Source organism: Solanum pennellii, chromosome 2 (genome assembly GCF_001406875.1).
Source record: "Solanum pennellii chromosome 2, SPENNV200".
NCBI lineage: Eukaryota > Viridiplantae > Streptophyta > Magnoliopsida > Solanales > Solanaceae > Solanum > Solanum pennellii.
In genome coordinates this window covers 40,036,617-40,058,479 of record NC_028638.1, presented here as the reverse complement: position 1 = coordinate 40,058,479, position 21,863 = coordinate 40,036,617, and the positions used below count along the sequence as shown (strand labels likewise).

At 32.3% G+C, this 21,863-nt stretch overlaps 2 protein-coding genes across 4 annotated transcripts; one reads left to right on the top strand and one right to left on the bottom strand.

Moving 5' to 3' along the window:
- The first annotated feature begins 6,435 nt into the window (after positions 1-6,435).
- On the top strand, positions 6,436-10,369 carry LOC107008966 (truncated transcription factor CAULIFLOWER A-like). Of its 2 annotated transcripts, XM_027914973.1 has the most exons (9): positions 6,436-6,543; positions 6,691-6,875; positions 6,962-7,031; positions 7,786-7,850; positions 8,534-8,633; positions 8,940-8,981; positions 9,569-9,610; positions 9,701-9,804; positions 10,136-10,369. In XM_027914973.1, exons 2-9 carry the CDS (start codon positions 6,691-6,693, stop codon positions 10,230-10,232), a joined length of 705 nt encoding a protein of 234 aa, XP_027770774.1. In that variant the 5' UTR covers positions 6,436-6,543; the 3' UTR covers positions 10,233-10,369. The 2 variants fall into 2 exon arrangements, with proteins under 2 accessions (XP_027770774.1, XP_015063680.1); XM_015208194.2 differs by lacking the exon at positions 6,436-6,543 and having other exon boundaries at positions 6,551-6,875.
- An 844-nt stretch (positions 10,370-11,213) lies between these two features.
- On the bottom strand, positions 11,214-21,863 carry LOC107008965 (E3 ubiquitin-protein ligase At3g02290-like). 2 transcript variants are annotated; one of them, XM_015208193.2, is made up of 5 exons: positions 21,673-21,862; positions 20,511-20,880; positions 19,186-19,606; positions 18,709-18,818; positions 11,214-11,453 (listed from the first exon to the last, which is right to left on the bottom strand). In XM_015208193.2, exons 2-5 carry the CDS (start codon positions 20,625-20,627, stop codon positions 11,427-11,429), a joined length of 675 nt encoding a protein of 224 aa, XP_015063679.1. In that variant the 5' UTR covers positions 20,628-20,880; positions 21,673-21,862; the 3' UTR covers positions 11,214-11,426. The 2 variants fall into 2 exon arrangements, with proteins under 2 accessions (XP_015063679.1, XP_027770773.1); XM_027914972.1 differs by lacking the exon at positions 11,214-11,453 and adding an exon at positions 18,404-18,591 and having other exon boundaries at positions 21,673-21,863.

The following is a 21,863-nucleotide window of genomic DNA, read 5'->3' as shown; positions in this document are numbered from 1 at the left end:
CTAGTTCAAAACAAGACTCTGACAAGTGAGTTTTTTTTTTAATTTTCAAGAATATAAGTTGCCTTTTTTTCATTATAATGTTAGGGTATATAAATTAAACTCTCATTTATTTTATGTTCATGATTATTTTTTTTATGTTACTTGCCCTATTTAGAGAATTCAAGAAAGAAAACGATGCATTGATCAAGTAAGTTTTTTTAAATTTCTCCATTGATTGAATAAAGATATTTTTCACTAGCTAGAAAGTCAATTTATGCATGTTGATGTTGTAACTAGGAGCGGCTCAAGCATATAAGTGGCCTAAAATAAAAATTAAACGGGGCCTTAAATTTGAATTGTTAATAATTTTTATATAATTCATTTCTTCTAGTTTTCAATTGATAATATTACCATTCTTTTTTAAATTATTTTTCATGAGATATAGTACTCCAAATATGTTAAATTTCTTCTAATAATTCCTTCAAGTTTACTTTTTCTACGAATAGTATTCAGTATTTATAAAAAAAATGATAACTTATAACCTATTAATTATTAAAAATGAGGCCCCTTAAATTTGGGGGTCTAAGATACATGTCTTTTTTTTAACACTGTCGAACCACCCCTGGTTGTAACATATAAATTTATCTTATTTTCACTATTATAAATCACGTTTTTATGGATGGTTAATTGAACTCTTCCTAGATGTATCAAACATTTTATTTATGTAACATTCTTCATAAATTTTTCTTATGTTTCTAATAGTATTTAGAAGAATCAAGAAACTAGAAATCATGGCACTTATGGATCGATACACATTGCTTTGCTTCCAACGCATGAAGTTGATTGCAAGGACAATTTACCCAACTTATTTGCTTAACTTTTGCTGATGACCAAACAACAAAGCAAATTGAGCAGCTAAAAGTAGAGGTTAGTTTTAATTTCATTTTACCATATTATAGTTTAATTAATTCTATACTTTGATAGGTGATATAACAAATTTATTGATAAACATTAATTGAGATAATTTGATAAAAAGGGTAAGCAACATCTTATCACATGTTAAAATTTGTTGATAATGTAAAAAATATATGATTTACGTTGTTAGTATATATAATGTAAATAGAGTTGTCAATATAGGCTAGCCCACCCCATTCGGGCTAATCCATACAGGTTTCGACATTTCATTGGTCAGGCCAGGCTAGCCCATTTTCGGTGCCGGCCCAACCCACAAGTACGTGGGTTACAGGCTTGCCGGGCCAACCCACTTTTTTAAAAAATTATATTATTTTTAGAATTATTAAATTAAATTATAAATTATAGTTTTAAAATATTATCATAAACATCGACAAAACAATATTAGATGGTGCTAATGTTACTACTTTTAATCAAATTCACAATTAAATTTATTTTTATAATACTTATTAATTTTTCTTTCAAGTAAAAATATAAATATCTAAATAGAAATATTAATCTAATTGTTTTGAGTTTAAACTCTCTTTAATTTTAAATTTTAATATTATATTATATTTTTAATTAATTTTTATTGCCCCACGGGCCGGCCTTATCGATATTTCTCAAGCCCCACAAATTAGCAAGCTTATTCAGGCCGGACTAAAAAGTCCTTTTCCCAAATGGGCTCCCAAAATCGTAACCTGCCCCTATTAAATCTCGGGTTAGACCAGGCCGGCCCAACAGGCCTAGCCCATATTGACGACTCAAGGGCCCGTTTGGCCATAAGATTTTCCAAATAATATTTGGAAAAAATTTGGCAAATAATGTTTGTCCATACAATTTGCCATTACTTGACAAATATTTTTGGCAAATATCCCAAATTCCCAAATTACTAGTTTTTTCTAGTATTTGGCTCAAATCTCATTATTTGGGATCTTTTTAAAATTAAATTTTTACCCTAAACTTTTATCTTTTATAAAAATACCCTCTATAGTAGTTGCTTGCGTTGTATTACATATTTTTTTACGTGGAACACCAAAATAGTGATGAAATATTTACTGAATATTAAGTAATGATTTGATTGTTGATGAAAATGATGAAAAATTGGCTCAAGGTAACAAAGTCATGCACTTTGTATACTTCACAATGTATGTAATGATGTTTGTTGCACTCACTCCAAATTATCTCATTGCTCTAGTATCATGGACACTATTTGTTATTGTCGTAACGAACATCCAAGGTGACTTGTAATACAAACCTATAGTAAGTTTTGATAGTTCTAAAACTTATAGGTATAAATCATATTTTTTTAAAAAGGTGAAATATATTTTCCAAATCCTATGGCCAAACACATGGTGAAATTTCACTCAAATTTTCACTCAAATAATATTTGCCAAGAATATTTAAAAATCTATGGCCAAACGCTAGCTAAATGTAAATCCTATAGATTATTGATGTGCTTTATTTATTTCTTCTCTTTTTTCAGAATGAGAAGCTTCTAAGTTCCATCAACTATGCGAAACAAATGCTTGAGGAAGAGTAGAGATACTTTATAAACTTTCAATGAAAATGTAATGTTACAACTTTGTTAAAGTCAAATAAAACAGTTATAATTTTTCATCGTTTATTTATATTTGTCATATTTTATTTTACAAGAGTCAATATAATTTGACCTTCGAAAATAATTGTGACAAATAAAAAAAATGGGAGAGTAATTTTATGTTGAAATTCTAGTGATATTTCAATGCTTGTTTTCATATTTAATTGCTATCACATTGTTGATATTTATGATGATATTTACGTGAGAAATTGAATAAATTAACAGAGATAAAATATACTTACTAATAAACCAAATCGATTAATTACAAGTTAAATATTTATCATTAATTATCACGTCTAATGTACAAACTATTTTTCATTGTTAGTTCTACCCTCCATGAAAAATTCGTTTAAATATAAGTATTTACACAAAACGACGAACTCAATATTTTTGATAAACTTTCATGTTAAAATTGGCAAAAAAGATTCAATTTTCATTATTTACGGAATAACGTATCTTCTTATTAAGTAATGTGACATAAATAGTTATTGGAGAGTTAACTAATTTTTTAATATATTTTTTAGATATTGAAAGTTGTTCATTAATGTGATTTAATATTTTTCGTCTGATACATATTCAATAAAATTCATGTTATTCTCTCTTTCTCAATTTATTTGAAACTCTAGATATTTCCTATTAATTTTTATAATTATTAATTATTATAATTTATCACTTTTTACGTCATTTTAAGTAATATATGTTACTTCATTTGTTTCAATTTATATGACATCTACAAAATTTTGAGAGTCTATCAGATTTTTATATGTCTGTTAATATTTACAATACTTTTTACGTAAATTTTAACTAATATATGTTATTTTCTTTGCCCCAATTTATATGACACTGATAGAATTTTGAGAACCATTTAAAATTTTTATATGTTTTTAAAGATTTTAAGGTGTTAATTATTGTGATTTGTACTATATTTAATTATAACAGACTCCAAATAATACATATTTTAAGTTACATAATTTTCTTTTAAAAAGTTCAAAACTGCCCTCCAATATTAGCAAGCATGTCAACAAAGAGATGGCTACCATGTTAACCCTAAGTAGATCAATATAGTCGTTTATAATAAAGCAAAATTGCCATCGCATTAAACAAAAATGTCAACCAAAAATTATCTGCTTTTAATTTCTGAAGCAGGGGCGAAGCTACAATCAATAATGGGTGTGCAGGTGAACATCCTTCGTCAAAAAATTACATCATATATATAAATCAATTTACTAAAATTATTAATATACATATGTTTGCACACACTTAACATGATTAGAGCCCTTAGCTCAGTGATAAAGAGCAAGTTATAAGTTGGAAGAAAAGAAATGTGAGCATTAATAAAACAAAAATGCATATATTAAAATAGTAATTAATGTCTTGTGCTTTTTCTAATAGCTTATTATTTTACCATCACTTTTAACTTACTTTAAATTGTGTGAGTTACATGGTCCCCAATTATTTAAAGCCTGGTAGGTGGAATATTTTAAGGAATTTGAAACCATATATTAATGTACTATTTGTGTATTTAGTATAACATGCCTCTTGCATATCATGGTCCTATCCTATATATATGATGCTAAATATATTTTGTTTTTATAGTATAAAGATAGGGAGAGAACTTGTTTCTTGTACTCAACATGGACCACTTTTATGAGATTATTATTATTATTATTATTATTATTAGCTCCTAGCTAGAATCTCTTTTAGTTTTTGAAATATGATTTACTTATTTGGAAACTAGTAAAAAGTATTTAAAAATTGTAATGATTAATAATTTTAAAGGGATGTATGAATATTTTGATTAAATAAATTTTTTTTAACTCTTAAAATTCGAAAGGTACAACATAAATTGAAGTCGATGAGATATTTATTAGGGTTTGTGTTAATAAATTATCACCCCCATTAATTATATTTTTAAAATATAAATTTGAATATTATTACTCACTTCGTTCACTTTTAGTAGCCTAATTTAGCCTATTAGTTTTTTACCATAGTTTACCTATATCACAAAAAGTAGAACAGATAATTTAAAATAAAAGCTATTTTTAGTTTAAGAAATAAGTTTTTAAAAAAATAGAATAGTACATTTTAGATTATGTTATGATGGATGGTTGAGCTCCATTCACAAAAGTACTCTTTTTTAAAAAATGTTTTGGATATGTCTTTATATATTTTTAAATTTTTGTGTCAAATTATACAAGTTACTTCTTATAAATTGAGACAGAAGGAATATTATGTTTAGTTGAAAGTTCAACAATACCCAATAATTAAGAAGTTATAATCTCAAAACTATATGACCAATCTAGTGCTTGGTCATCAATTTTGAATCAAATGTTGATAATTAATCTTTAAATATCTATTTAGTTATATTCATCAAATTGTATAATTTTTGTCTTTAAATATTTTCATAGTTCTCAAAAATTGGCTCGAAATAGTTTTTAGGATTTTCTACTTACAGATCTCCGAATTCACAAATAAGCTATATTTTTTTTTGGATATAATTTTAAAAATTTATAATTAAAAGAAAATCAAATATTATCCTTTGAGATTCATGCAAGAATACAATTTAGTACAACACAGCAGGGTAAACTGCAACAGTGGAGAGTAGATTGATCATAGCTTTTTCTTTTTCCTTTTCCACCCAATGCCGAATTTCGTATTAGAGCCCCAATTAAATTTGAATCGTACACTGCAAAATCCATTCTGAGTGGTGCTCCTAATATGATTTTTGTTCATATCATGAACTCGAAATTTCTGATCAAGGGTGAGATAGTTTCACCACTGATACAACTTATATTGAACTCGAGTACGAGATTTTTAATCAAGGGTGAAACAGTCTCACTACTAGTACTAACGTTTGTTGGTGCTAATTAACTAGCTAGGTAGTATAATTGCATTGTTTGTGGTTTTGTTAATTGAGTTTTGTAATAACCTTGAATCTTTTTTTGGCTTCGATTGTACAACGTTTGTCATCGTGTGGTTCATAGTGAACAAACAGTTAGCCCACCAACTCTAAATTAAAGTTCTTCCTGACACGTTTGGTCGAGTGATGGATAAAGAAAAATAATCGTAACATAAATTTTTATTATTATTGTTGGGAACAAGTTATTACAGGATAAGTTATTTTAGAGGTAGCTATTCAGGAATTATTTATCTCAATACTATGATATAAATGGTGAATAAGTTAGCCCAAACATAACAACCAAACAAGATAAAAATTTTTTTTATCATATTACCGCTATTTTTAATACCTCGCACCAAACGACCCTATAATTTTAAGTTATTATTGTCTTGAGTGGAATAATAATGAATTAATGATGAGATAACTTATTTCACGAAAAATAGTTAAACAAAATTTTCCTCTTAAGCTCTTTTTATATTATCACTTTCACATTTACGAAGAATATCTTTGTAAAAAATAAATTATTCTTAAAAATTATGCTATACATATTATTTTTAATGCAACAAATCAAACATTCACTAAAAAATAACTAATCATAGCATCATAACTTTCTTCAAACCAAAACACCCCTAAATAAAAATACCTCACATATATGGAAAAATGCACAAGTATCCCCTCAACTTATGCCCGAAATTTCAGAGACACGCTTATACTATACTAAGGTCCTATTACCCCCTGAACTTATTTTATAAGTAATTTTCTACCCCTTTTCGATCTAAGTGGCACTAGCTTGAAGAAAAAAAGTCAATCAGCGTTGGTCTCACAGTCTAGTGTCACGTAAGCAGAAAAGGGGTAAAAACTTATTAATAAAAATAAGTTCAGGAGGTTTTAGGACCTTAGTATAATATAAATGTGTCTCTGAGATTTCGGACATAGATCGAGAGGTACTTGTGCATTATCCCTATATATAATGACAGTTGACACCATGAATAATTGACTTAAAAGACACATATAGAAACTTGATTTTTCCTTGCACTTTTTTCCATTTAGGAATTAGGGTTTCTTCTTTTGATGCTCTCCTGCATAGCATCTTTTAATTCCGAATTTAGACATTGTGAGTTTTCATTTACGCTTTAATTTTAATTTCAAATACCCCTACGTTTCAAAAAAGTAATTGTAAACGTTATTAATTCCATGTATGGTGTTATTGAATAATTTTTTATTAGATTAGAACTCGCTCTAAATCCGTCTCTTTTGAAAGATGGGGCGGTGTAGGGTGGAGATGAAGCGGATTGAAAATAAAATAAGCAGACAAGTTACATTCTCAAAGAGACGATCCGGTTTGTTGAAGAAAACCAACGAGATCTCTGTGCTATGTGATGCTGAGGTGGCATTAATTGTTTTCTCTTCAAATGGAAAACTATTTGAGTACTCTACTCAATCAAGGTTCATAATTATTATTAATTGATTAAAGGAATTTTATTAATTAGTAGTAAATTTTTTATTAATTTTTTTTCTATTTTTATATATAGCATGGAAAATATATTGGAAAGATATGAAAATTACTCATATGAGGAGATGAACTTGAATACAACTTATAAGGTACTATTTAATTATATCCTTCATTTAGATCTTTTTTTTTTTAATTTTTAATAGAGATTATTTATTTATTTATTTTTAATTGATCCTAATAAATTTTACTCTTCTCATATCTTGGTTACAATGGTTTTTTTTACTCCATTATCCATCTTCAATTTGTTGTATATAATTGATTTCTCATATTCTCTCTCAATAGTTATTATCATTTTTAAATCATTTTTTTAAGAATTAGAATCACCATGAAACATGATTTTTTGAGTAAATAATTATTGAGTGCTTTGAATAGAAGATGAAGAAAGCTATCCAATTAAATTGTGAAGAATTATGATTCTTCAAATCCCTAATTATCTTTCACAATTCCTTTTTTTCTCCTTTGCTATAATTGACTTTTTATTTCTTTAATTATCAAAGAGTCCATTCAATTGATAGAGAGATTTATTAGTTAACATTTTAATGTCTCAATTATGTGAGATGTTTAAGCACGATTTAGGATAAAAGAGAACATACATAATAATTTTATATTGTTTGGACTCTCTAATAATATTTGATTTCCTCGTTATAGATAACCTTTGAGATATTCGTTTAACTTGATCTCCTACCTCCACTATTAATAAGTGGTTGCAAGACTCGAATTCTGTATCAGATACTTTAAAGATACGTTACTTTTGAAAAATACTTATAACATTTTTGATAGAATCGAAGTAATATATAGTAGTATTCTTGAAATCTTGTCGTATGATTTCATGGATTGTTGTAGGAAAATTGGACTCTTGAGTACCCAAAGCTCATGGCAAGAGTTGAACTTCTGCAAAGAAATATAAGGTACCTATCGAAATAATTACTTTGTTTAATTTGACACTATTTTCTTATAAGTATGTTAAGAAAAAAGACACATTTCTCTATTTTTTCTATGAAAAGATTTTATCGCCAAAAATACATATGTTATCTCATGTTTAAGAAAACAAGTTTTAGAGATGTTGCAGCAAATTAACTCTATATCGACGGTCAAACAATTACTCTTGTTTCAATTTATGTGACACTTTTTGTAATATGAGAGTCAAATAAATTAAGTTTGACCGAAAATTTAATTTGTACATAAAATCTTCAAATCTTTTGAAATGAAAGTTATATATATATATAAACTATGTAAAAAGCACTACAAATTGTAATAATTGAATATTCAAAATATTTAAAAGATACATAAAAAAGTTATAACCTATTTAAATTTTGAAATCTAAAAAATTCAACATAAATGAGATGGAGGGAACAATTTAAAACGGAGGGGAGTTTAATTTTTATGCTAAAAAAAATTAAGTTGTTAAGTTTTGTACACTGGTAATCTAAATAACTTCACCTTCCTAGAATATGGAAATGAAACCTTAAAAATCAGATATGTTACTTGCTATAACAGGTAAATAAAAATGCGAATATATAAAAACTATTCATACTAACATCGTATATTTCTTTGATTTATATTCGTAATCGAAATCCAAATATGAATGCAGGCATTTTATGGGCGAAGATCTGGACGCCTTTAATCTGCGTGAATTTCAGGGTTTAGAGCAACAGCTCGATACAGCTCTAAAGCGAGTGCGATCTAAGAAGGTTAGTATTATTCTCAACCATTAATAATATATAAGAAAAAATAAGTAATATCAATGGTACTTTCCATTTTATTGAATAAAATGACATTTTACTTTTTTTTTCTTTCAATAAATTATTAATTGATTGGAGAAGCTAGAAATTCTATATAAATATAAAATTTAAGTTTGGATCTGTATTTAAAGTATAATTTTTCGATAAAATACGTTCGACTAACTAATACTAGTGGTTAATTATGTATTAATATGATGTTGTTTTAACCTAAAAAATAAAAAAGTGCTTAACATGACCTGTCACTGGAATTTGCAGAACCAACTGATGCATGAGTCCATTTCCCAGCTGCAGAAAAAGGTAAAAATTATTTCTTTTAACTTATAAAAACAAACTCATTAATATTCACGTATAGTTACTGAATTTTACTCCTATTAATTGTGTAAAGTCTAAAAACACTTTTTACTTTATTAAAGTAACTGCACTTTATTTAATATTTCTTTCTTGTCACAATTAATTATGTGATCTACGAGTGGATTTTTTTTAGCAATTAACGATGACGATAGTTGAATGATAAGTATTTCTTTATTCTTAATTAAAATACTGATATGTTTGAGTCTCCTGATATACGGAATTGTATTAGTTAGAAAGTGATTTACCATATCGGTGGGACTTTCCGGCGCGGTGTGAAACAAAAAAAAATTCAAAGCATACAAATGACTACAATGTGTATAAATACTATTTATACACGTCATTGTGTATGGTAAATGTACAATATTGTATGAGTACAGGTGCAAAAAAGTAAATAATTATGCTGATATAATGTGAAGATATGAGCTATGTGATGTAATTTATTTTTATAAATTAAAGTATATATTTTTTTAAAAAAATTTAATATTATAATTAATGTTATGGCATAATAGTTAATTTTGTCACATCAATTGCAGGAAAAAGAACTGCAACAGCGAAACATCTTAATTTCTAAGAAGGTAATATATACTATATTATGAGTTTTTTTTTTCCTTCGTTTCGTTTGATATTCAATATTTATATTAAAGCGCGGAACATGAATTAAACAGCTTAAAGAAAATGAGAAGAAGCAAATTGTGCAAACAAATCCAGGCCAAAGCTCTACTATGACTTTCTTGCTACAATCTCCCACAGTCACTAACCAAACAATTGGGTATTACTCTTTTTCTATCTTCGAGAATTCTAATTAAATCCATATATTTTTCAAAATAAATTTATATACGAATGTGAAACGTATGTTTGAATATAAACTTCTTGATTTAACATGTCTTCAAGCTTCAAAACTTCATTTTTTGAATCTTTAATCTTAATATATAAACAATATTGAGGTCATGTGTATATATTTTTAGGTTTTGTTTAAAATACCTTATTTACACATGACACACACATATAGGGGATAACATGGTGCATTGACGATTAATTTAATATTGTATATAGTCTTACCTTGTATTTCGACTTATTATTTTGAGATAATAAATTATCAGCGGTCCTTCTCAAGCAACGGATCAAAGTCAAAATCGCGATGGTTACAATACCTTGATGCCTCCATGGATGTTCCACCATGTCCACAACAAAGGATGAGATATACATATAAAATCACAATTGTATGTCTATAATTTGTTGTACCAATTAATTAGTTGTAATCAAATCTGTATTTAATCAACCTTTGTCTACTTGTTTTGCTAAATATGGAGCAGATGATGAGCTAACAAATTAAATAGTCTTAATAGTTTGTATGAACTATTAGAAATATCACCTTCATTTGTGTTTGGTACGATTGAAAATATTTTTTTCTACAATATGTTTTCAATGTTTGATAGATGGTTAGTGAAAAATATTTTTCCAAAGGTGTATATATATTAAGAATAATTTGAGAAATATCCCTTCAGATTTGTCTTCTATAGAATTTGTAATTTTGTGATGTTAGGTTTGTTAGGAATCAAAGAAACTAGAAGTTCCATAATATGTGTAACATGTAAGTGGATTTTTGAAATATGAATTAATGTTGATTTATTGTTGTTGTTTTCCAATAAATATTTAGTCCTTGATTTCAAGTTAATTAAAGTCTACTGACAACATACCCAGTATGATATAATATGCAAGTTTGGTGAAAATGGAATATATGCAGACCTTATCCATAACTCGATTATGGTGAGAATGAGGAATATATAGACCTTATCCATACCTCGAGCTAAGGTAGAGAGATGCGAGTTCGGTGAGGGTGGGGGGTGTATGCAGACATCATCTAGACCTTATTCATACCTCGTTAAAGTAGAGAGGCTGTAACGGAAAACAATGTGAGTTAGGTGAAAATAGGGTGTATGCAGACCTTATCTCGACTTTATTCATACCTCGTTAAGGTAGAGAGGCTGTAATGGAAAACAATATTTCTAAACTTTGCTCTAGTAGATTTTTATTTTCAAAAAGAATTGTGGGTTATCGATGAAAAAAACCTTTCACCAAACCGATGTTATTATAACAAGAGAAGAATCTGTTAACTATGTACCTGTAAACAACAGCGGAAATTGTATTTGGAAAATACACCAAACTGGGGGTGCAACATTAAAGTGAAAACCATATAACAACATGGAAACTCAAGCATTAATCAGGGATATGTTTCAAGAATTAGTACTTATTTTATATTTTACTGTACATGATAACATATATGAATTTGGCAAAATGGTATACAGACTTTAAATTTATCTGTTCTGGTTTTATAATCCCTTACTACTGCTGGTTTCACCCCTCCGCGACTGCAACTTCTTGAAGCAGAGATTAGGTTGTTTCGTCAAATGCCATCACCTACAAATCAAAAAGAGAAGGCCAAACTTGAAATTTTAGAAAAATGTTTTTCGAAACAATGTCTGCTGTATACGAGTATTTATCTATTAACACATAACTTTAACTGAAATAAGTACGATAAAACTGAAGGATTTATGAGGGAGCTCGAATTAGTGTGTTGCAAGGTCAAAGAGAAAAACTGGAATGCTCCTCCTACAACCTCATCTACATCTTACCATGTCTATGAAAAGTAAAGCAAACAAGAAGGCCAAGAAAGACGAAAGACAAATTATTTCCACCAAAATCATTTAAATGTGTTGCACAAATAATAACTGTATGATACATTAAGTGTATCTGAATCAACATAATATCCTAGTTGACTCCCTTTTCTTTTTTCTTGTTTTCTCATTCCCGGTGTTTTCTGGTGCTCTGTTGCTGTCTATTCTTGTTTTAATCCAAAATCGACAAATCTACTATTTAAAAGGGACATGTGTTGTAAATTAGTCGCACACGGTGAAGCACTGAAAGAACTAAAGCAGATCTGTGATTCTTGAGCGCGAAATTGCAGCACAGTCCACTTGAAACTGAGATTGATAACTCTAACTTCTACTGCCAAGGATATAATATGATGTATCGAGTTCTAACATGCATATGTGGTGCAACTTAGCAAAAAGGAACCTTCTTCTATTCATGAGACAAGGAAAAACTATAGCAGGGAAAGGGCAGCAAAGGCCCTGAAGAACATGGCACGGATTTAAAAAAAGTAAAGGAGGGTGTAGGGAGGAGAAGCAGCCAGAGTATACTCTTGTGACTTGCCACATAGGTGGTTTTTATAGCAACATTAACATCAATTGAAGTGTTCGGTCTTGTAGAAGACCCATTGATTTTTTAATTTTTTGGGGGTTAACAGAACTGAAAGTGTCCCAATGCATATCTTTGAGACTGCATGGTGTCAAACCTTGGTGGACACCAGAAAACATATTATGGGCCCTATACGTGGTCCTCTTTAATTTTACATAAGACTTCTTTAATCTTTGCTCTATATTAGAGGTGTCAAATACCACTTATCTGTCGCGTAAACCCTGACATAAGCTAATAGATGGAAATTAGCTAGATTTACCAAACCTTTTCATGAATCTCATCTCGACAACTCTATTAAAATCAACACAGTTAGAAACTTCCAATCACTTTCACGCAATATCTGGTCGCAAAATTTCCCAAGGAACATTTCCATGTGCATTATCAATAATAGGCCCTACAGAGATTTGTGGATAAGCATGAAAAAAGCCCAAAATAAATGTACCTTAAAAGGGTGGACTGGTTGGCTAAAGCCAACACCAGATCACGGTACAGCATTCTGGTGCGGTTTGACTTAGAAAGATAAGTAGGGAATAAACTCTGTTTAGACTGCCTTAATGGCCCTGACAAGCTCTAAGCAAAATTTTGGACCCATCCAACCATAGACTAATTTAGTTAGCTCAAGCATAAGCCTGAGTTATTGCACCAAATCAGGTCAGGCAAACAACCAGAATAGTTGCCATTCTTCATCGTTCACAAGTAGTTTGATTGGATACCTAAATCCATTTAATCATTTTCACCACATAAATTGGGATGGAGGGAGTACTTGTTAGGGTTATAAAATGAGAATCGAATAACAAAGCCAGAGGAGGTGGCATCAATCACAGAGGATGAGAAAGTGTGGCTGGAAAGACCGAGGAATCTGAAGCACTTGCCTCTACAACAGAAAGTGCTTCAATAAAGCTCCGGACCCTGATGGATACACCATGACATTCTACCAAAAGGCATATGTAGTGATCAAACATGATGCTATGAAAGCTTTTCAGCACTTTCATCAATCAAGAAACATGGTCAGATCATGCAATGCATCATTCACAACTCTAATTCCTCAGAGGGAGGGGGTTGTGGAGTTGAGAGATTAAAGGCCAATCAATTTAATTGGTAGTGTGTATAAAATTGCCTTAAAATTTTTACAGTGAAAATGAAACTGGTTTCAGGGCATCAGCATGCATTTATCAAATCAAGGTAGATTTCTGACGTGGCCTTGTTAGCTAATGAGGTCTTGGGATGGAAGTTGAAACCTGAACAGCCTGGTCCTTTTTCAGGACATTGTAAGCTATGATCAGCTGAACTGGTGATATCTATTCTCTCTTCTGAGGAAAACGGGATTTGGAGAAGGATGGCTTAAGTGGATCAAATTCAGTTTTTACTACTGTTAAATACTATCTCAATAAATGGTGGAACGTGTAGGCTTTTTTTCTCTCCTCAGGTAGGTCACAGGCAAGGAGATTCCCTCTCCCTATTCCTATCTATTTTAGCTATGGAGGAACTCAGTAAAATGATTGAGAAAGCCAATCTACTACGTTGGTTGGAAGCTTTAAGGTTGGAAATGATGCTAGGAACTCTGTCAAAGTTTCTCATCTTCTCTATGTATATGAGACACTAATATTTTGGATAGCTGAGAGGTTACAGCTTGAATCTCACACTTATTCTCTTTGAGGCCTTATCAAGACTAATTACGAACATGTTAAAAAAGCACCATATACCCAGTTAATGTAGTCCCTGAACTGGAGGTTCTATCTCAGATATTGTGCTGCAATCTGGGATCCTTCCCAGTAACATACCTGGGCTTCCCACCAGGTGGCAAGATGCAAGTCACAGGGAATAGGATTATTGTGAATTTGAGAAAAGATCGACATCTTGAAAAATACAGCTACTATCTTTTGAGGGCAATTAATTAAGTAATAGTGAGTTGGGCAGCATACATACTTCATGTTCCTTTTACCAATACCAATCGAAGCACAAAAGAAGTAGAACAGCTAAGATGAGAATGGGGAATGAAATTGATGGAATCAGTGTTGTCAAAGGCATGCATAAACCCGGAAGTGAGGCTTAAAACTTGTTGAGAGCTTCACCTCACTTAATGTGAGGTTTAGTGCCGTCATCAAGGCACTAAGACATATTTTTCCTTGCTAATGAGCGTTTTCTGAAAGAGACTGCACTAAACTATTGATATTTCCCTTTATTGTAAAAAAAGTTCAAGTTCATCATCCATATATTTGTTATTTAACCTTGTATACTTGGACTAAACATATATATTTGTGTTTTTTTCTCCATTTGCGTCTTTTTCATTAAAGCTCATGCTTTATTTGTGCTTAAAGCCCCAACATACATTAGAGCTTTTTTGAGTTTTTTGCTTTTGATAACACTGGCCAGAATCACAAATTTCATCTGATCAAATGGCCAAGAGTAGTGAAGGTTAAGTTTAGGGTTTAGTGTATGACAGATCTGGTACTACATCGCAAAAGCATGCTAAGGAAATGGCATTGGCAGTACAACATGGAAAATCTAGGGTTGTGGAAAGCCGTGATCAAAGGAAAATACGGAGAGCTGAAACATAGGTACACAAAGCAGAGCAGATTACCCAATGTCACAGGTCCTTGGAAACATATTACAAAATTGTGGGATGAGTCTAAAATCAAAATTCAACGCAAGAAATGAAGCAAAGGTAAAAGTTTGGATGGACAAGTGGTTGGGGTCCGTGGCTCTGGAAAGTGAATTTTCACTTCTCTATCAACTGGCATCAGATCCAGATTCCACTATAGAGCACTCAGAGCAATATTGGCAGAATAACCAATGGGACTTTCAGTTAGGAGAAATTTCCAAGATTGGGAGTTGAAAGCATTAATGAAACTGTATGCCAAACAAATAAGCAACAGTTAAGGTGAAAACAAGGAGAATAACATCCTACCAGTACACTAACTAATACTAGAACGCTTGGCTAACTATTACCCTTCTAAGCTTATCCTTGACCTCCAAATCTTTTTATCTAAGGTCATGTCCTCAATAAGTTGAAGATGTGCAATGTATTGACTAATTACCTCCCCTAATTCTTTCTTTGACCTGCCTCTACCTCTACTAAAACCTACTACAGCCAACCTATCACACCTCTTCACCGATGCATGCTCCTCTTCTTTCATATGCCAAAACCATCTCAGTCTCAATTTCCCACATCTTATCCTCCATGGAGGCCATTCCAACAACCTTATCCCGTATAATCTCACTCCTAATCTTATTTCTCATAGTATGACACATTCATCTGCTACATTCATTTCTGAACGTGTGCACTTTGACTAGCCAACACTCTGTCTCATGCAACAAATCATGCTTAACCACTACTCTATAGAAATTACATTTCAGCCTTGGAAACACATTCTTATCACACACTGACACAAACCTCCATTTCATCTACGCTGCTCCAATAGAATGTGCACATCATCGTCAATCTCCCAATTTCCTTGGATTATAGACTTAATATACTTGAAACTTCCTCTCTTGGGTATAACTTGTGTATCAATCATCACTTCCACCGCCACTTCATGCGTCACATCACTCCACTTTCACACCAAGTACTTTGTTATAGTCGTGTTTAACCTAAAACATTTAAATTCTAGGTCCTAAAGTCTGTCTACAAACCTCTTCTATCAATAACTTTTTCTCATATCTCGTCGATCAATATTGTGTCATCTGTAAATAACATACACCACGACACCTCCCCTTAACTTTGTTGCATCAATTTGTCTATCACTAAGGCAAATAGATACAATTTAAGGGTGTCTAGTGTAACCCCATCTGACTCGAAAGTATTATAAGTTGCCTCTACTGTTTTTACTCGAATTTTGGCTCCATCATGCATGTCTTTAGTGGCCCAAATGTAAGCTACATGTACACCTGTAGACTCCGAACATCTCCGTAGAACCTCCATAAGGGCTTTATCATATGCCTATTCAAGGTCAAGAACACCATGTGTAAGTCTCTTCTTATCTCTGTATTGTTCCAGCAATCTCCTTACAAGATGAATGGCTTTGGTAGTTCATAGCCCAAGCATGAATACCAAATTGGTTCTGGGAGGTAGACACATCCCTCTTCATCCTCATCTCGACCACCTTCTCCCAAACTTTTATAGTAACTTAGTAGCTTATTACCCCTATAGTTGTTACAATTTTGAATATCACATTTTTTTGTACATACAACGGAAAAATTGTACTCCAACTCCACTTATCTGACATTCTAGCCCTCTTAGAAATGACATTAAACAACCCAGTTAGCCACTCCAAACCTATTTCGCATGCTTTCTTCTAAAACTTCAACGAAATCTCGTCTGGCCTAGTCGTTCTTCCCCTTCTCATCCTCTGAATTGCCTTCTTAACCTCTGTAATATTTATGCACCCACAATACCCAAATCCCTATGACTCTTGGACTACTCCGACTCTCCCAGCACACTATCCTTCCCTCATTCAAGAGCTTATTGAAGTACATCTACCATTTTTGTCCAATGTGAGCTTCTTCTACCATTATTTCTACATTCACATCCTTGATGCACTTCATTTGGTCCAAAGATCACGAGCCCTCATCTCTCTCGCCTTGACGAGCCTATACAACTTTTAATCCTTGATGCACTTCCAAGTATCTTCTTGATGCTTACCAACGACAATCCCTTAATGAAAAGGACGGATCTTTTAGTTTCTCACTGAACTTTTAATCAAACAACTTTTCCAAAGAAAGTTGCATGTGACATCTCCCCCTGAATAATCTATCTAATGTTGTATCATCTCCAAATGTTTACTTAACCTCAAGATATTGTCCTCATTAATCGTTAATTTATTGTTGCTTTGGCTATTGGCATCAATTTTCATCGGTCTGATGAACTTCTTTTAGAGACCATTTCCCAAAACTTACAATTTACTCAAGATAGCCACACATAGTGGGCTTTGACTATTGCACATGTTTAACTGCATAACAAGCCACTAGACTTTGGTACCATAACTGAGAGCACTTAAAGAGACCTTGCAAGTTGTTAGCCAATCTAAAAGCATGGTTATATGAAGTATCTTAAGAATAGGACAACATTTGAAACAAACATGCACATGCAATATAATTGTCAGTGTTCAGGTTGTATCACTCTACCACCTCGTTTAGATTCTCCACACTTATTCAGAATTTATTCTACTGTTCATTTAATGTTATTGACTTGCTTCTGGCGGCCTAGAAATGCTACAAGTTATGAAATCCTTGACATGCTTTTCTCTGCTCAGTTCACGATTCAAGCTCTCACACTACAATTGGTATTTTACACTAAACCTTCTATACTTGACAGCAGTTTGGCTGGTTTCACTCTCATCACCGGCACTCATTAAAATAAACCTATCCTAGAGATTTTCCGATAAACTCTTTTCCCGTGTTTATTCCATAAAACTACCTTTGATATAGAAAACCTCAGTATTTCATCTAAAGCAGTATTAATGCAGGAAAAGTTAAGTTTGCTCATTTGGGAATAATTACCAAATAGAGAAAAAGATAACTAAACAAATAAGCAATGAGCCACTCCTCCATGCCAAAACAAGCTAATGATGATAAAATAGATGCTAGCTATATCCCATGCAAGTATTTGTAATGAGTTGGCCCATGTATCAGTAGTTTTTCCTGAAGAATGTCAGCTCATGCTTTTTTGTGCACCAAGAAGATAATCTTTGACAAACACAGGAGTGTAGCTGAGAATAAGAACTGGGTAAGTCGTGAAAAAGAATCTTAAACTAATAAAAACGAGGGAGACATACAGTTCCTTACAACCCCCCTCCCTCCGGGTTTTTTTTGCCTTTCCTAGTTCAGACTTTCTCGACAATATGAAACAAAAGACAAGAAATTTTAGATGTTCCTATTTTTATCTATAAGAAATAAATTTAATCTTTACACCATGAAATTGCTAGAACTGCCTTTTATTATGGATCCACATTTTAAGATTAAGCAGTGAGGGAAGGATTTTTTTGATTAAGTGAAATTTCATCAAGGCATCCAGTAGGTGTGAAGTTACAAAAGGGGGATCGGTCAGCTCAGAAAGAACAAAAAACTTATAGAGCTAAGGAGCTGAAAAAATCCAGGTAGTGATCTAAGTTATTTACAGGGGTAGAGTTAGCCCAGCTAAAAAGTGTAGGGAGGATTTGTGCAGCTTCATGAAGGGATTTGGGTCTATATTGTCAGGCTATAACGGCTATATGTTAGAACTACTTGATTGCCACTACGACAGAGAGGTCAATGTAGAAAAATATAAATAAACATACATCTCCCTTGGACAGCCTGGGACCTGTGCGTAGCATAGCAGAATATATAGGATAAGCTCAACCATAACAACAAATCAAACATAAAGAAAAATAAAAAGAGAAGGAGATGGCACATAAAATATAAATGATAGCACAATTACCTTGCCACAAACTGGACAGCTGTCACTTCTTTCCATCCACTCATATATACAACTCAGGTGGAAATGGTGAGAGCATTTTGTTATTATTTTTGGATTTTCCTCCGTATATTCTGAAAGAAACAGGATCATCAGGGTCATCTTTAGTTTTGATAAGGTAAGATTACAGTATCATGAAAATTAATATTCAAAAGATACCTTGAACCTTGCTATCAAATACTATTGTTCGTTTTGAGTGTTTATTCTTTAACAAATAGTATTACACCACTGATTTTAGATGGAAAAACGAAAAACTATAACAGTGACTTGGGTAGTTAAAATTTCCACTGTCCACATGATAAACTAATGTCTAAATTACGCTACCAGAGGGTGGGACAAGAGGAGTAGAAGAAGACTTTTTATAAGGCTCTGTGCAGACGGCATGCATTAGACTACTTGTTACATCCAATGAAGTAGAACATAAGGCTATAAAAAATTTACCTTCAAGACATGTTGGGCAGACATCTTCATCTTCTGAATAATAATAGCTATGAGCATCTCCAGAAGTCATTTTAGCAGTTGAGAATTCCACAGAAGACTTATTGTATTCTTTTGATCCTTCTTCAAACGTAGGCAGACTCCATTTATTTACATCACTTAACGATTCAGGGTCATTAAAACTTCTTTGTAGTGGTTCAGTTTCCTCGTGTGAGCGGCTCGAGCCTTTCTCCCTTCTTGAGACTTGTCCATCTTGTTGCAAGCGGAAATATCTTGGATCAGCATCATATGGCAGTGGTCTCGGAGGAGAACGGTACATGTCAGATAGTGAGTCATCAAGAGTGGCTGTAGAACTCAAAGATGCTGCACCTTGATCCGATGAAGGAATGACATGTCTTTCTCCTCTATGGAAAAGTGATGCATACTGCAAGATAAGAATGAGGAAATGTAAATTCTATAACTCATAAAGGGAAGTAATTATCATCAGCACCTATTCAGTGAATGAAAAAGGTCTTGATGTGAAGCTGATGATGATCTAAATACAAGACCATACACAAAGATAATATTTTGTGATACAAATACCTAAACAGATTATGCAGAAAAGTTCAGCTACCAGACACTCTCAAAAGATTTACGAGTAATATTAAGCTCCTTACTTTCCATGTGTCAGCTGTGGATGATGAGCCTTACTGAAATAGTAAAGTTGTTTCATCATCTGATAAGAGGCAGAGAAAACCTAATTGCAATGCAAAGGAGGAATCCCATGGACAGGATCCGCTAGCATATGCAATCTAACAATTGACTGCTTTCCAGAGCCTGAAATTTGTCCCTCCTCTCGTTTCAATTTCTTTAGCAAACACAGTATATCTTAGTGATTTAGTACAAAGCCACAAAAAAACCTAACTTTTCAAGCAAAATTTAGCAAAAGAAACAGCCAATACTACTCCAGTGAGTTTAAGCAACGGCAGAGTTAGCTAACAACTCATTGCAAATATGCGCATTCCTGTTAAACAGATCAAAGAAGTAAATGAGTTTGGGTCTCATTGTTCAAGATACTCGAGTATCAATTTCTACCACCAAACTACTGATGCTATCGGTTCACAAAACAAGTGCCGCTTACAACTGAACATTGTCCCTTGACAAAGCAACGGTAACAAGACCAATTTGAAACTCCCTAATTACTTCAGGTGGAAATATTAGTTAATGATTCAGAGTAAAGTCACTAGAAAGGTACTATCCATTGATATATGACTGTGTAAGAAGCAGTAGTGTGTTCAAAAAGAAGGAACTGTAAAGTGATTATACAAAAATGTCTTCGAAAAGCATACCACATGCAAGAAGTTCTGAATAAGAGTTGGAAAGCATATACAGTTCCTATAAATTGAGCTGTTTGGGTTGGCAAAATCTTCACATTCGTCTCGCAAGCAGCAACAAACTGCACCCATTGTATCTCTTTCAACCTATGATAGTACCTCAAAAACCTTTTCAAGTGTCATTGACAATTCCCAATTGTCTCTATTTCCTGATTGTGGAAGCAAAACTTATGGTGATCGGAAACTTAATAGAACTGAAAAAAGGCCTTCAGCAAGCAAATGCAGAAGCGAGCCAATTGGGCACCCGCTCTCTTCAGGAAATCCCGAATGAGTGAATGCCCTTTCTGATCAAGGCCTTAAGAAAGAAAAGTATGATGCTCGACACCTGTAACAGCAAAGACCATTAAACTATCAGAACTAAGATATATACAGCCGAATGGTATACTTTAGAAGACACACAAGTCACAACACTTCCAAACTTGCAGCTCTCGAAGAAATACACACCTTAATTCCAAACAATTCTTGTTGTCTATATGAATCCTCAATATTCATTCAACTCCACTTGGACCCTTTTACTTCCAAAACTCAGAGTGCTCAATACAGTAGTTAAATGTGATATCTTTTTATGGCAATTGTGAAACTCAGTCAAAAATTTTACTTTCTTTGGTAATCAAGCCACTGCATAGCAGCTAATTGAGGCAGAGCATAATTTCAACTTTATGGGTTTTAGATTTTAGAACAACGACTAAATGGGTTCTAAATAATGAATTTCTTAACACCATACACTGTTTAAGCAAAAGCTATTAGCCGTGAATTCAATCAGAACTTACAACAACAAACACTTTAGAAAGTAGATACGATTATAAAACATCAAAAATTACAAAAAAGATTACTTTTTTCTCCTACTGTTTTCTAAATGGGCATCAAGGGGTTGTTCATTCACACAATCTTAGTAAGAAAGCAAGGAACCATAAACGATCAGCTAAAGAAGCTCAATTGTCACAATCATAAGACAAACAGACAATCAAGAATTGGGTAATTTTAATTTCAGAATTAATCCATTGTTGAGTCAAAAGACAAAAACTTTAACGCAGATATATCTGTTAATCAACCAATTGAGACGATACCAATTTGCAGGCTAAATAACAAAGTAAAAGATGGGAAAAAGAACAAAAACCTCAAAATAACGGAGACACAAAGACAAAGCGATGGAATAAATGGATGATTTTGTTGGAGAAAAGACAGAAGCCCAAAGAATTCTTGAAATCGGAGACTCGATGATTTGGATTTGTTTATAAATTTTTTTCTGTGTTTTCGTTCGCCAACATAAGCACGGTTACGCGTCAATAAAGAATACCTCAAGCGGCC